Source organism: Ascidiella aspersa, chromosome 5, assembly GCF_963924565.1.
Source record: "Ascidiella aspersa chromosome 5, kaAscAspe10.2, whole genome shotgun sequence".
Taxonomy (NCBI): Eukaryota; Metazoa; Chordata; class Ascidiacea; order Phlebobranchia; family Ascidiidae; genus Ascidiella; species Ascidiella aspersa.
In genome coordinates, this window is record NC_139451.1 from 21,021,254 (window position 1) to 21,035,343 (window position 14,090).

The window sequence follows — 14,090 nt, forward strand, 5'->3', positions numbered from 1 at the left end:
GCAATTACAATTTTCAGTTTTTTTTTCTTTTTATAATAGGCTAATCGCGAGAAAAATGTGTTAGCTCATGATAGTTGAATGATATCTAAAAATATTTTATAGAACTTTAGAATTGTTTTAGGTCAACATTGTTTTTGTGTTCGGCCTGCACATAAACGTCTTCCCGTTGTTTTTGGCATAGTTTACACGACTGGAAGTATCGTATAAAGTGCCTGTTTGGTTTCGTTTAAAATAGAGGAACGGTCAGAAGCACAAACGTTTCGTACAGAGACACTTCCTGGAAATGTTGCGCTTCGACACTCCGGGTACGACAAGTTTTCCTAAGATCGTGGGCGGTTTCGCCAAAACGTGTGGAAATCCCTCTTCAACTGTTCTGTTGACGATAACCGGGCGATGAAAATCATCACGAAACTTACGCAATGCAATACTACTCGCCAAAGTTGTGCAATCACACACCCTTTGAAGGGAGTTTTCGGGCAGATTTTCAATGTTGCAACGCTCTGTATTGATCTTTTTGTTAAAAACCAACATTCTAAACCAGTACTACGCAACCTTTTTTTTTACTGGCGGCACACTATGAGCTAATCGATATTTGGCGGCACCAAATAATTGTAAATCGACGTTACAGATAAGAACCATGCAAGACAATCTATAAGTTAAGGAACGTTTTTTGGTTAAATAGGCCTAAGGCACAAAAAATTGGCGTGTTAATGTGTCTTCATATTACAATTTTGCTGTATTTGTCCTAAAATACCTTATGCCGCTTAAATTCATAAAAAAATACTTTTCTTGCTATAGTCAGAGGACTGTATAAAATCCAAGTACGTCTTGAAGTTAAACCACAGTTAGTGCATGTAGGCTTGGAAAACTTTTGGCTTCTTTTTATAGTTTAAGTCAAACATTATTCGCCTAACTTAAAACACGTGTGTGTTGTTTTAACATTTATTTAGCATCTACGATGCATGCTAAACCACGAAGGAAACTAAAAGTGTCTCTTTTAAAAGACAATAGCTTTATATTTCGAGTAGGCTAATGGAACGTACCAAATTATTATCAGTAAGCTTTTTGTATCGTGGTTAAGTAAATGGTATTAAACATTCTGTTTTAACCGTTTTCAGAAAATACCGGCATACTTGAGCAAATCGTTTTATTTTTCAGTACAAAATTAGCATTTTAGTTCAGTTGAGCATTTCTAAACGGAATATATTCATTGGTGTGCTGCTTTGTTGAGTAAATGGTAATTCTAGCCTAAAAATGAACATCGTCAAGTTTGCAAATTGATTTTATTAACAACTTGTTGGCTAACGGCAACTGTGTGTAACGCAGTTTCGAAATCCCGAGTTTTCAGTCTGCCTCCGGCAAATTTGCCGATTCTGTCTTGCGACTCCGACTCTATGCCATGCACAACATCCCTTTAGATGTTTAAAATAGGGTGGATGATCTATATCAATCCACTGAATGTGGGGTACCATATAACTTATCCGCCAACTATTCGTAGTTGGCAAATTTTTACCACATGCCATTTCACCTATACAATTTACAATTTTATCGGTTTCGAATATCGCGGCCTCTTTTGGGTTATTTGGACTTTGGACTCGGGTATCATACGAAATTTTACGCAAGTTTCAAGTCCCTAGTTTGATTGTAGCAAAATAAACCGACTTTGTCGAGTCCTTAATCCAAACACCGCGGTCCTGCTTACAATAGAAATACTTTGGCTTTTATTGATATTATCATTTTTCGTTTTTATAACGACAGGTGTACTATCTATAAACTAGCAAAAACATTATTCGTGACGCTTTCAAGAATGAATAGCTTTATATTCTGGGTAATCGATTGTAATGAGTTGTTATCAATAAGCTGCATGAAAATATATTACTCTTTAAAGATGAAATATGACAGCCCAGGCTATAATTTTACTAATTTTTAACTAAATTTTTATCTTGGTTAAGTAAATGTAATATTAATATATATTCCTGTTTAAACCATTTAAAAAAAAACTACTGCCATATGGGCCTACTTATAGCACAACGCTTTCTTTTTTAGCGGTCAGTTTCACATTTAGGCTAACATTCCATTTCGTTTTGAGCATATATATACCGAATATGTAGCTGAATATTTAAGTTCATAGCAATACTGTCCTTCATAGAAATGTACAAAAATACACATTGCCAAAAGTTTTGATTTTATTATAATAGCAACAGTTAAAATAAACACATTTCAATTAGTTTCCGAAACCCTGTCAATCATCGATGTCATCTTAATATAATCCATAATCCTATTTACAAGAGGTAACGTGTGGCCATCTAGAAAATCAAGTTAGGCACCAGCTTCTTCACTGTCCGCCATGGGGAAATAAATTTCGTTTTCTGCAAAATAATATTACAAAATATGTCATATCAAGATACTAAATGCCTTTGTCGAATAAAAAGCATTGATATCATGGGTATATGTTAAATAAAGCATTAATATTATAATTTTTGCTGAAACTATATATTTTCATTCAAAAGAAATTGCAGTGTACTTCACAAAATTCTTTTTAACTAAGATTATCCATATGTAATGATCCGTTAACCTGATCGTAGCCTCAATACCAGTGTTTTTTAACACAAAACATTTGTTCCCCCTTTACACAAAACAGCAGTTTTATTACTTTTTCCCTTCATACATGGACAAGAGATAAATTTCTTCATATTATCTGCTTACTAATGGTGCGTTCAAGCTATATTTTCCAAAATGAACAAACGTTACCCGGCACTGCTAAGAATCTTCAGCATATAGTTTGAGAATCACAGCTCTTTAGGCAAAACACTCACCAACAAACCAACACTAGTGTTTGCTGAAAGTACAAATTAATTACCTTCTTGGTCAAACCAAGGCCCCTGTGTAGGTTCTTGGTAATGCCACGGCTTCTGTTTTTGCTGCTGGTAATTCCACGGCCCCTGTTTAGGGTAATTGTGCCGTGGCCACTGTTTATTCGGATTCTGTTTGCCTTGCACATTTAGGATGGAGATGGTCAACATCAGTAGCACGAGGGTCAAAGAAAGCTTGTTCATCTAAAAAGGTAAACATTGAGAAAATGTTACAACAAAATCAGTTCGCCAATTATAATAAACAAATTTTTTTATAGAAAATTCAAACCCTAATAAAGGATTTGATGCTGATAAACAGTTATCAGCCACTATAGACGCAAATTGTTCTTTTTCATAAGCGTACAATGTACATATTTTTTAAACAATGCAACTTTGCTCTTCGCGTTACAAACAAAAAGGATAAATAACGTAAATTAGATAATATTTTTGATGGCTTTCACTTACCTTGATGGAAGTGTATAAAACATAGTGATTAAATGGCGCTCGCACACGATTTATATAGTTGTCAGCTTGGGCGTTTTCTGTTATCATTCCTCCTTACTTTTAAGAAATTTTAAAACAAGCCTTTGTCAGTGCCAGTTTCTGGAAACAAAATTGACAGACACCATACTTCCTATATTTTGTTATCATTACATTTTAAGTTAGGTTCTCATTGTTTAACTTACTTCAAATCTGTCAAACTGCTACCTTTTCAAAACGATAAACCAACTAAAAATGGGTCGTAAGAGTAAATATGGATAATAATCTTCAGTACGGACAAACTTAAATTTTCTGCTCCATAAGATAACCTATTTTGGACACAACAGAATGTCGTTATAGAAAACACGACCTTCGTAATGCCCTAGGCCTAATGCAAGGGTCGAGCTCGCGAGCCATATATGGTTCTTTCGACGAAAGAATCTTGCTTGCAGAAAAACCTAATATATCATTTCTCAGCTTGATTTCAATAAAACTGCACGCGGGCCGCTTTCCTAACCTTAATGGCCGCTTTCCTTACCTTATATTTCCTTTTTATTAACATAGTAGCAAATTTTCGGCGCTTCGCGCGAATCCTACTTGTTTGTTTTTAGACTGTTATCCCATTTGAAGGAATCTCTTAATATCCAAAAGGTCCTGTTCTTTTAACGGAACGGCGTAATCAAAGTTGTGTAAATTTGGCTAATTCATTTTTGGTGCATATCGTGTTCTGTCCTTTTAATGAGAACAAAATAAAACGGCCCTGCTCAATTTTCTATATTTTTGCCAGCCTATAACTAGATCAGCGCTTCTCAACCGGTGCGCCGCGAGCAAAAGGAAAAATTTTGTAATATGTAAAAATTATTTTTAACTTTCCTATTAAGCTTAGCTCATTGATTCCAAAGTACTTTTAAGTACAAAGCTCAATAAGACCTTCAAAGCAACAGCATCTAAATCAGATCTATAATACCATAGTATACCACCGACATATAATAACTCCAACTTCGCAGTAATAACCACGACAGAATAAGATCTAAAATAGTTTACATGAGACCTTAACATGTCGAAATAAGTCCAAAATTAATCGGAAAAATACAACGTCCCAGACTGTAAGGAAAGGGTATGGGTTGATTAGGGGACACCTGTTTGGCATTGGACGTTTGCTGTCGACATTTGGGCGCCTCTGTTTTGGCCCTGGATGTTTTGCCCCTGTTTGGGCTTATGGCGGGTAGCTTGTGGTGTTAGCATTTGGGTTAGGGTTGAAAATATTAGGAAAGTTAGTGATAGTTATAGGTGGGGCTTAGGGTTAGATAAGAGGTTATATAGGCAATATTTTGGCAATTTTTATCTGATTTCGATTTCGTTATTATTACGACTATTAGGTATTAGTCTTATTTTCGCCCTTTTCCTAACTGTCTTTTATTCCGAAGTTGCTTTTGTTCTTATTTTGGTCTCAAGGCTAGAGACCCTTTAAAGATATGCAACTATAAATCCTATATAACCAAAAATTGCAAGCATTTTAAAAGAAATACCGGTACACCTAAAAAATTTCGCACTCGCTTCCCTCGCAAGGTGCGCCGCGGCGTTTCCAGATGTCTCTACGTGCGCCACCAAGTAAAAAAGGTTAAGAAACGCTGAATTAGATATTAAAAAAGTGTTATATGGCTCTCATGGAAATACAACGAAGGAAATTTGGCTTTTATGTCTCCCTTAGGTAAAAAGGTTCCCGACCTCTGCCCTAATGGGTTTTCTTTCGTCACCTGTCGCTAATAAAAGCGGTAATTAAAATCACTTTCTGCTCAACTGCTAAAATAAATTTCTCGCCTTATAAAGTATTCTATCGGTTCGTAAACGCTATTTAGGCTTAACAAGATTGACATCATAAATAAAATCGATTAGATTTTTTTTTAGTTCATAAATTCATAAATGGACGAGTAGCCTAATGCAAAGTAATGCATAGGTATTGCAAACTTTCTTTTACTATTGAAAAGTTTTAATTTTCTTATTAAATCCATTCCATCATATATTTTCTATTGTTGACCTTGTAATATATTTATGACTAAGCTATAGACTGTTTAGCAACCGTAAAGTTTGGTTTCTGGACATTTCGAGGTTTCTTGCGTCGTTGGTGTATCCAATAAGCTTACTATTGCAGAGGGTATTTAAATGCTGTATGCTTTGCAAAAAGAAAACAAATATTTTAAACTTCTTTGTTTATTATTTATTTGGCAACGCAGTTTCTCAATGATGGCGTGCTCATCGATGTCATCTCTGTGTGATCCTACTGGCCTTCATTTTCCTGCAGACCAGCATCTGGAAAATTAAAAGGGTCAGTCATGTTTTCCTTGTCCAGCATTGGCAAACATTTTAATTTTGGCAAAATGATAGACAAGATGTTGCAACCTGCCAAGTGCGATGTGAAACTCAAAGTATCAATATTCTAGTCATAAATTTGTTGTTTAAAATATCAATAATGTTTGACAGCCGCATTTGTCTTAGTAAACAACTGAAAAAGCAGTGGCATTGTAGGCAAAGCCGAGCTTTCGCAGAACCGTTCTTCTTCAGGTCAGAGAAGAATAAAATAAATAATTCTTCCTCCGACCTGAGCACAGTTATGCGGAAGCTCGTCAACTTCAAAATACGATTTTTCTACAGTGGCTCTTTTTTTACCTCTATTTACAATTATACGGCGAAATCGGATGTCGCTCATAAAATCATTATCGGTTGGGTAAGTATATTCGCATTGGACCAAACTCGTAGTACCAAGCGCTAGTCGCCCTACAACACTGGGTCTATATATTGCTAAGGACTCAACAAGAACTCACCGTGGTCATACCAGCTACCAGCTTTATGATGGTCATACCAGTTTTCAGCTTTTGGCTGGTCATACCAGTTTTCAGCTTTAGGCTGATCATACCAGCTACCACCTTTGTAATGGTCGTACCAGTTTTCAGCTTTTGGCTGGTCATACCAGTTTTCAGCTTTAGGCTGGTCATACCAGCTACCAGCTTTATGATGGTCATACCAGTTTTCAGCTTTAGGCTGGTCATACCAGTTTTCAGCTTTAGGCTGGTCATACCAGCTACCAGCTTTATGATGGTCATACCAGTTTTCAGCTTTAGGCTGATCATACCAGCTACCACCTTTGTAATGGTCATACCAGTTTTCAGCTTTTGGCTGGTCATACCAATTTTCAGCTTTAGGTTGGTCATACCACCTGCCAGCTTTATGATGGTCATACCAGTTTTCAGCTTTTGGCTGGTCATACCAATTTTCAGCTTTAGGTTGGTCATACCAGCTGCCAGCTTTATGATGGTCATACCAGTTTTCAGCTTTAGGCTGGTCATACCAGTTTTCAGCTTTAGGCTGATCATACCAGTTACCACCTTTGTAATGGTCATACCAGTTTTCAGCTTTTGGCTGGTCATACCAATTTTCAGCTTTAGGTTGGTCATACCAGCTACCAGCTTTATGATGGTCATACCAGTTTTCAGCTTTAGGCTGGTCATACCAGTTTTCAGCTTTAGGCTGGTCGTACCAGGACTTATCTTCAAGCTGGTCGTACCAAGAACCCCCCTTGGCCTTTCCATGTACATCCAGAATGGAAATGGCCAGAACCAACAACACGAGAGTAAACGAAAGCTTGTTCATCTAAAAAAAAATCGTCAAATGACGCTCATTATGTTATGTTCAGGTGCCTCACAGATAGCCAGATTCAAACCTCAGTAAAAATGAGACAGTGTTTATTAAAAAATAATATATTTAAAAAACTTACTTTATTTGTAACTATAATCTATATTTGTGTCAAAGAGATATAATGAAGGAAACCTATCACTACAAAGCATTGTATCTTTTTATTTAAAGTACTGTTTTCTACGATTAAAAAATCGTTAATGCAAAATAGAAAATCATCTATTGGCCCAGCCATACTTTTGACCAGTTACAAAGTGAAATCAATAAATTAATAAATCTATAATTCGATTTACCTTTCGCTTACCTTGATATAATAAAATACAACTATAATGAATACATGGCAATCCAGCGGGACTTATATAGAGTTTTTGCGTGACAATTTTTGTTGTCAATTCCATAAACTTTCAAGAAAATTTCAAACAATAATTTTGACGATGGCAGTTGCTCAATGCCATGATGACAAACGCTGGGTTCGACTTTGGTGTCATGACCTCTAGCGACCGGTCGATTAGAACCGAAATTATTAAAAGATTGCCACGTTGCTGCATGCTGTACAAACTGCAGTAGTAAAATCCTATTAGGAAAACATTGACAACCAACAAGTCAAATCATTGGAGTTAACACCTTTTTGTAAAGACATCCTTTCGAGTTACCCACACTTTAGACAGCGCTATCATCAAAGAAAACAAACATGCAATTTTTGAAAGTCAAGTTCGTAAAAATATCTTGATGTTTTTCTCTTGTCAAAAAGCTAGTATAATTTATTAAAATCTTCTACTCAACCAATTTCGGTTTTGTACTTTGACGGCTTAATAAAAAAATGTAAAAATGTAAAACAAAAACACGAGAAAATGTACGTAATTTCGAAGTGTACAAATACAACATCACATACCATTGCCAAAAACATAGCGAACGGAACATTGTGGAGCAGCGGTTCTTAACCAGGGGCGAGTAATTCTTATGGGGACGCGAGCTCTACTTCAATATTTATATTTTTTGCTGTGATTTTAAGGGTTTTGTTTGGGTTGGGACCACTCCTACAGCTGTACTAACTCTTTTGAGTCAACTTTATGATTGAAACTGCCAAAATTTTGCCGATCCGCGCCAATCTTCGATTTATTACATTTGTTAACTTTTTTTTAGAGTATTTTTGAGTGCCATTGCGTGTTTTCTGTTTTTTGGAATTGCCCTCATCGAAGGTATAACGGCCCTCTGTAATTTCAGCTTTGCTAACTTATAGATAAATGATAAAAGTTACCCCCCTTTCGAAATATTTTATGTCCATAGTTTATGTACGATATTAGGCTTGAAAAAGGTATACTCGAACTTTTTTGAGAGAATCTATATATTTTTTGCAATATTGCCGTTGTATAGTATGTTGTTACATTTTTTGAAAAACGATAAGCAAGGTTTAATTTTTGAGCTTGACATTTTTTTTAGCTTGACATCGGTCGACATCACGGCCTTACAACTGTGGAGTCAATGCCCCAACACGTTTGTCGAAATCAGCTTGATAAGAATTAATATGTCGGGTACCAGCTGTATGTTGTGTGCGCATTACGAAGAGCCTCCTGAATGACAGTTTAACCAATTCAACCAGATAAAACTCAAGTTGTTTCTCTTTTTTTTGTCTCTGTGATAATTAATTACAAAATGCCGAATTGCTTTTCGTATTGGGTATAGCGCAATGCATAGGAAAGTTACCAAAGATGGGCGCGGCTGACAAAAGGTTAAGAACCACTGCTATGGAGGGTTACATAATAAAGTTATTGTTGATGGGATTACAAACACTGACTTAAAGGAAGCGCCAGAAAAGGGACTTTACGGATGTACGGCGCACGCCTAACGGAAGCTAGTATTTTTGAGGTTGTATTTTTAGAGGTTCCCCAAATCGTTGTCGCAAACCCTGAATTGAATGTTTCGACATCCGATGATCAAAGGGGAAGTAGTTGTTGCTGTTGTTCACTTTTTAGGCAAAATTCCACAGCTAATAATAACGTTGTACTGTATAGATTTGATTTGTTGCCACAAAGTGCAAAAGGCGATTGCTGCAAAGTTGCGCAAGTGGTAGCCATGCGCAACTCCATGCCTGTATGCGGAGTTGCTGCTGTGCTGTAAACGAGTCATTTTGAAATGACGTAAGTACAATTATTTTGCTAAAATAAAAGTCCCAGTCCGAGTCATTTTGAGAGTAAAACTTCAAGTCACGTCATTGACAAAATAAATGAAACGTTTAACTATTAAAATTCGCGAACCCGTTTGATTATGAATAACTCGACTAAAAATAACAAAAAACACAATATACAGCTAGCAAACTGTTTTGAAGATAACAAACCAACTTTATTAAAAACACTTTAAATGAAAATATTTAATTTAAACCTAAGTTATTTGACACAATGACTTTAGTCCAAGTCAAGTCATTTGAAAACAGTGAATTGAGTGCATTGGCTTAAGTCAGTGGTCGGCAAACTTTTTTTGTCGCGGCCCAAAGTAGTCTTTTCAGAGCTATTAAAGGCCCACTACGTAAAACCACTACATAACAGCGGCTGATTTCGGACATTCGTTTTTAAGGTGAAATATAACACACATCGCCTTGGCGCCAAAAACACTGCCATATCATAATGTAAACCATACTATGAAACGAAGAATTTACGCGCGAAGCGCGAAAATTTTTTTAATTACATACAGTTTAAGTTGAAAACATATGGGTCGACAGGCTCCGAAGATCACATTTGGCACGTGGGCGTTTCCAAGCGACTTCTAATATAAAGTGCAAATGAATATAGGACTATCAAGCGGCCCACAACCACATTATAACACTAAGCTATTCAAAAGTAACTCGCGGCCCACATTTGGGCCGCGGCCCACAGTTTGCCAACCGCTGGCTTAAGTGATTACAACACTGGTGTCTGGTTAATATTACAACACTGGTATCAAGGGATAACAGTCTTAAATGTAAATCTTTTGTATGAATTCTTTTTTAAATCAGACACGTTTCGTATTGGTTTAACAGGTTAATCCTTATCTTGTACTTGCAACAATAGCCAAGGTCGTTTGTTAAATCATTCCACAAGGCACTTATTTGTAACTTGAATTCAGCTATCATCAAAATAAAATTAATAAAAAAATTCAAGCAATTATTTGGTCAGAGTATAGTTTAGGTCTCTATTTCTATAATAACGTTGAATAGGTAATATCCAACTGCGCTTCGCAATCTTGTTTCAATAGTTTTCAAATAATTCGGCGCCACGCCCACTAAATATCAGTTAATAGCAGTCTAAGTTACAGAAACTTTTTATGGTTGAATGCGCAAGAAAAACTTTGGCGTATTTTGTTCCTTTATATTTTAATTTTCGTAACGGTCCCGCTGAAATACCTTTCGCCGCTTAATTGAAAAAAATGCTTTCAATAGAGGGTAAGAGTATATGGTGCGCTTTTAGCATTGAAAAAACAAGCCTGACAATTGTATTAAGTTTGTGTCTCGTAATATACATTTCCGTCTTCATTCTTCTCTGTATTAAAATGTACCTTTGAAAGAAGTATTACACTTCCTGGAACAACGCGGCACACCTAGCATGGTCTTAAGCAGTGCTGTAAAGTCTCAGGTCAATGACTTGAATGAATTGACTTGACTTAAGTCTTTTGGGTAAAATTACTTGACTTGACTTTCGGGCAAGTGGCATGGACTAAATAAAGCGTTTTCATTAGGCATTTTTTCATTATAAAATTAAGGCTTTTATTTTACGTTTTACACGTTAAATCCACGTTAAATACTTTGCTTGTATTGTGTTGGAATTTTGTTGTCTTTAGTAGAGGTAAAGTAACCCATGTAAATGAAATTTTATTTAAACCATATATTCCACTTGGCGTTTTCGTGTAATGTTCGGTTTTCAAGCTTGTATGTCCCAACTTACTTTAGAAAAATGACCATAAAATCTAAATGAAACATTTTTTTTATATAAATCCATATCGAAACATACAATCCATTTAATTTTCCAATAATTATTAGGGTAAAGCACTGAAACTTTCTGCTTAAACAAAAAATCGTTTGTGTGGCAATCCTTCCAGCTTGCAGAAGACCAAACTATTAACGGAAGTAGGGCGGTCCCATTCAAATTTCAAAACTTGGCCCACTTAGATCAAAAAAAATTATCACCCAAGTGTTTTTCAAGCATGAAAATATGTCAAACATTTTGGCAGTTCGCGAATAGGCATAGGATACGACAACCGCAATGTATCGAGTTTTCGCAAGGGAAATTACGACACGCTGAAAACAGGTTGCAAATCTTTGAAATTACACCGTTTTAATTTTAGTTTTTTGACGGTTGATTACTACTTATTCGTTCTTGTTAACGGATTGAAGCTCTGTGAGCTGGTCAATATAAATATAAGAAAGACCTTTTGGTTAAACTAAGAACAATGAAAGCAGGAACCTCTGATCTTCAATAGGAAGAAGAACAAAAACTACTTTTGTGAGCTAATATAAGGGAAAAGTTTGTGCAACAACTACCCGTTAAAATGTGCAAAGTTGTTTCTTTCACATGTCAAAACTTTACCATATATACCTAATGTATAGCCTACTTAAAGCTATAAAACAGGAGATCCGTTAGTTTTGCTCAAATCAGCTGTTCGCATTAAAATGACTGGTTTAGTGGGAATCCTGGGCATAGATTGACAGAAATATAATGTTACCAGCTGCACTCGACGTCCAAATTAAAAAAAAGTGTTCACTTTGCCGACAGATTTTAGCTTTTAACCCACGGTGTTAAATTGGTGTTGCTGTTCGGATACCCTGTGCCGTTTTTAGTGCGGTCTTAAGTGCAAAGCAACTGCAACTTTAAGTGTAAAGTAAGGGCAAAGCGTCACTTTTTCGCCATTCTTCGGGATACATTTTTGCAATTAATAAAAATAGTGACAAGCGGATGTAGAATGCGTTCTTTCAAACCCCGGAAACACTAAACAGTTACTGAGCCTGCACGGTTGTCGTGCACGATTTTTATCTACTCGTCTTTAGAACTCAGTTTGCTTGCTGGAGAGTTTAAAATGATCTTTTAATAGATTTTAACGAAAACCATGAATATAACACCATACTTTTTTCTGGGTGATCTGCTATTGCAAAAAAAATGATTATCGTAAACGTCTCTTTCGCGAATCCTGGCATATCCACCAAGGGCCGGTTACGATAGAAATAAAAAAGGACGTTTTATTTCCAGTTCCGTACCGACAGTTCTTATAAGACGTCGGTCTGGCATCGGTCGTGAGTTGTGCGTGGTCGCTCTTACCGCTTTTTATTTTTGAACGTTGTTTAGCGCATTTTTTCTCCTTTTTTTCTTTCTGTCAATTTACTTCGCAGTGTTGTTGGGCGTGGCGGGTTACATTCCTTGATGAAGGCTTTCTGAATAGCCGAAACGTTGGACAAACAAATATATACCGGAATATCTTACTTTTAGTAAACCACCATACATATGTCTTCACAGTAAAATGAATAAAATGTATAAAGCTATGAAAAAATTAATGAAATCGACATATCATATATGCACATTTGCTAAGAAATATGCAACGCTCTTTACTTGTTTTAGTTTTCCTAAACCCTAAACGTAGCCCTATATTGCATTTTGCAGTAATGTTTTGGTGCTGTTAGCTTAAATACAGTTTCTCTGTAGAGGAGTTTAAATTTCGTTTCCGCCACAGATCAAAACGTTAATGTGTCAGTATATAAAATTGCCTTGTAATAGCTAACGTCGATGACAATTTCTGACAAAATTTGATGTATGCTGATCACTTTTTCTCGCGAACGACACGCAAAAAATAGTCATTTCTCATTTAGAGTAGTTCGCAAAATTAGGTTTAAAATTAGTTTAAAACAAAAATAAACCACACGATATTGTCACAGTTGATAATACAAACGATTTTGGTCTAAAAATGTAAATAATATCACGGCAGTTGGCTAAACATTTTGTTAATAGCAAGTTTTGCTTTATATTTTTCTAAATATTTGTATTATTTTACGAAATTGTATTTTATTCTTTGTGGGCATTGCCTCCCAGTGGTAGTTTTTCTAATTAGATTTTATGTACCTGTCGTACGGAAATGTTAGTTTATTTTCTAAGATTGTTTTTGCAAGGCTATAGCCGTTATACTTCAAGTTCTAGGTCAATTGTAAAAGTTTTACAGAGCAGTAGTAAACGGGAGACTTCCTCAGACTCTGAATTAGCATCTCATACACCTGACTTTATTAGCTTATAGCGGAAAAACGTGGAAAAATATCGATTACACAGAAAATTTATCACAGAAATTTTTTACTGAGAAGGTGACGTTAGCTGGACAAAACGTGATAAAAACATTTATTGCATTGAATTTGAGATGACGTCACAAAGCAGCGTCATACCGTGACGTGGCAAAGTTTCTTAAAAGTTTGACGTCATAATGAAGTGGCTTTAAGAACACTACACGCTTCGCTTATTTGGTTACAGTTTTAGGTTGGAGAGGTTTTACTTTCAATATAAAAGATGCATTACAAAGATATTATCGATTCACGCAAAGCATGACGCCTTTTGACTAAACGATTTACGAAAAATAGGCTAGACATATTTAAACCACACCTAGTTGATGGTAAATTTGTAACGATTTGGGCAATGACATTTGTGATTTGTTACAACCATTTACCCAACTTTAGTAGCTATGCTGGAACCGTAACAAACAATCAAAAACCAGTTCATTCCAAGCACCGTGTCTAGTAATAGATTTCAATTTCTGCTGTCTAAATAGTAATTTAATCATGCGAATAATCCTAAAAATGCTAGCTAACAGTGTTATGTTGATAGGCTAATAATTTTCATGAAACACCACGACCAATCTTATGAAAGAAGCTATCAATAAAAGTGCAAGATTAGAAATCCTCGGCGCAGTCAAACGTAGCCGCGTATTTCGTGGGAATTCAACGTGAAATTAGTTCAGCTGCGTAAACGTTAGTCAGCAAACGCGAAAAACTTAGGCCGTGCGGCGTGCGTAGAGTTTGCGATAGTAATTCGTTTACAGCCACGCAAATGTCGGAAGTAACGTTGTTCC

The 14,090-nt window shown here is 36.0% G+C and overlaps 1 protein-coding gene across 1 annotated transcript; it reads right to left on the reverse strand.

Moving 5' to 3' along the window:
- Window positions 1-5,527: 5,527 nt before the first annotated feature.
- On the reverse strand, window positions 5,528-7,335 carry LOC146145351 (uncharacterized). Its single transcript, XM_083390094.1, has 3 exons — window positions 7,327-7,335; window positions 6,155-6,980; window positions 5,528-5,642 (listed from the first exon to the last, which is right to left on the reverse strand). The coding sequence occupies exons 2-3, from the start codon at window positions 6,978-6,980 to the stop codon at window positions 5,611-5,613; spliced, it is 858 nt and encodes a 285-aa protein (XP_083246220.1). The 5' UTR covers window positions 7,327-7,335; the 3' UTR covers window positions 5,528-5,610.
- Window positions 7,336-14,090: the final 6,755 nt, after the last annotated feature.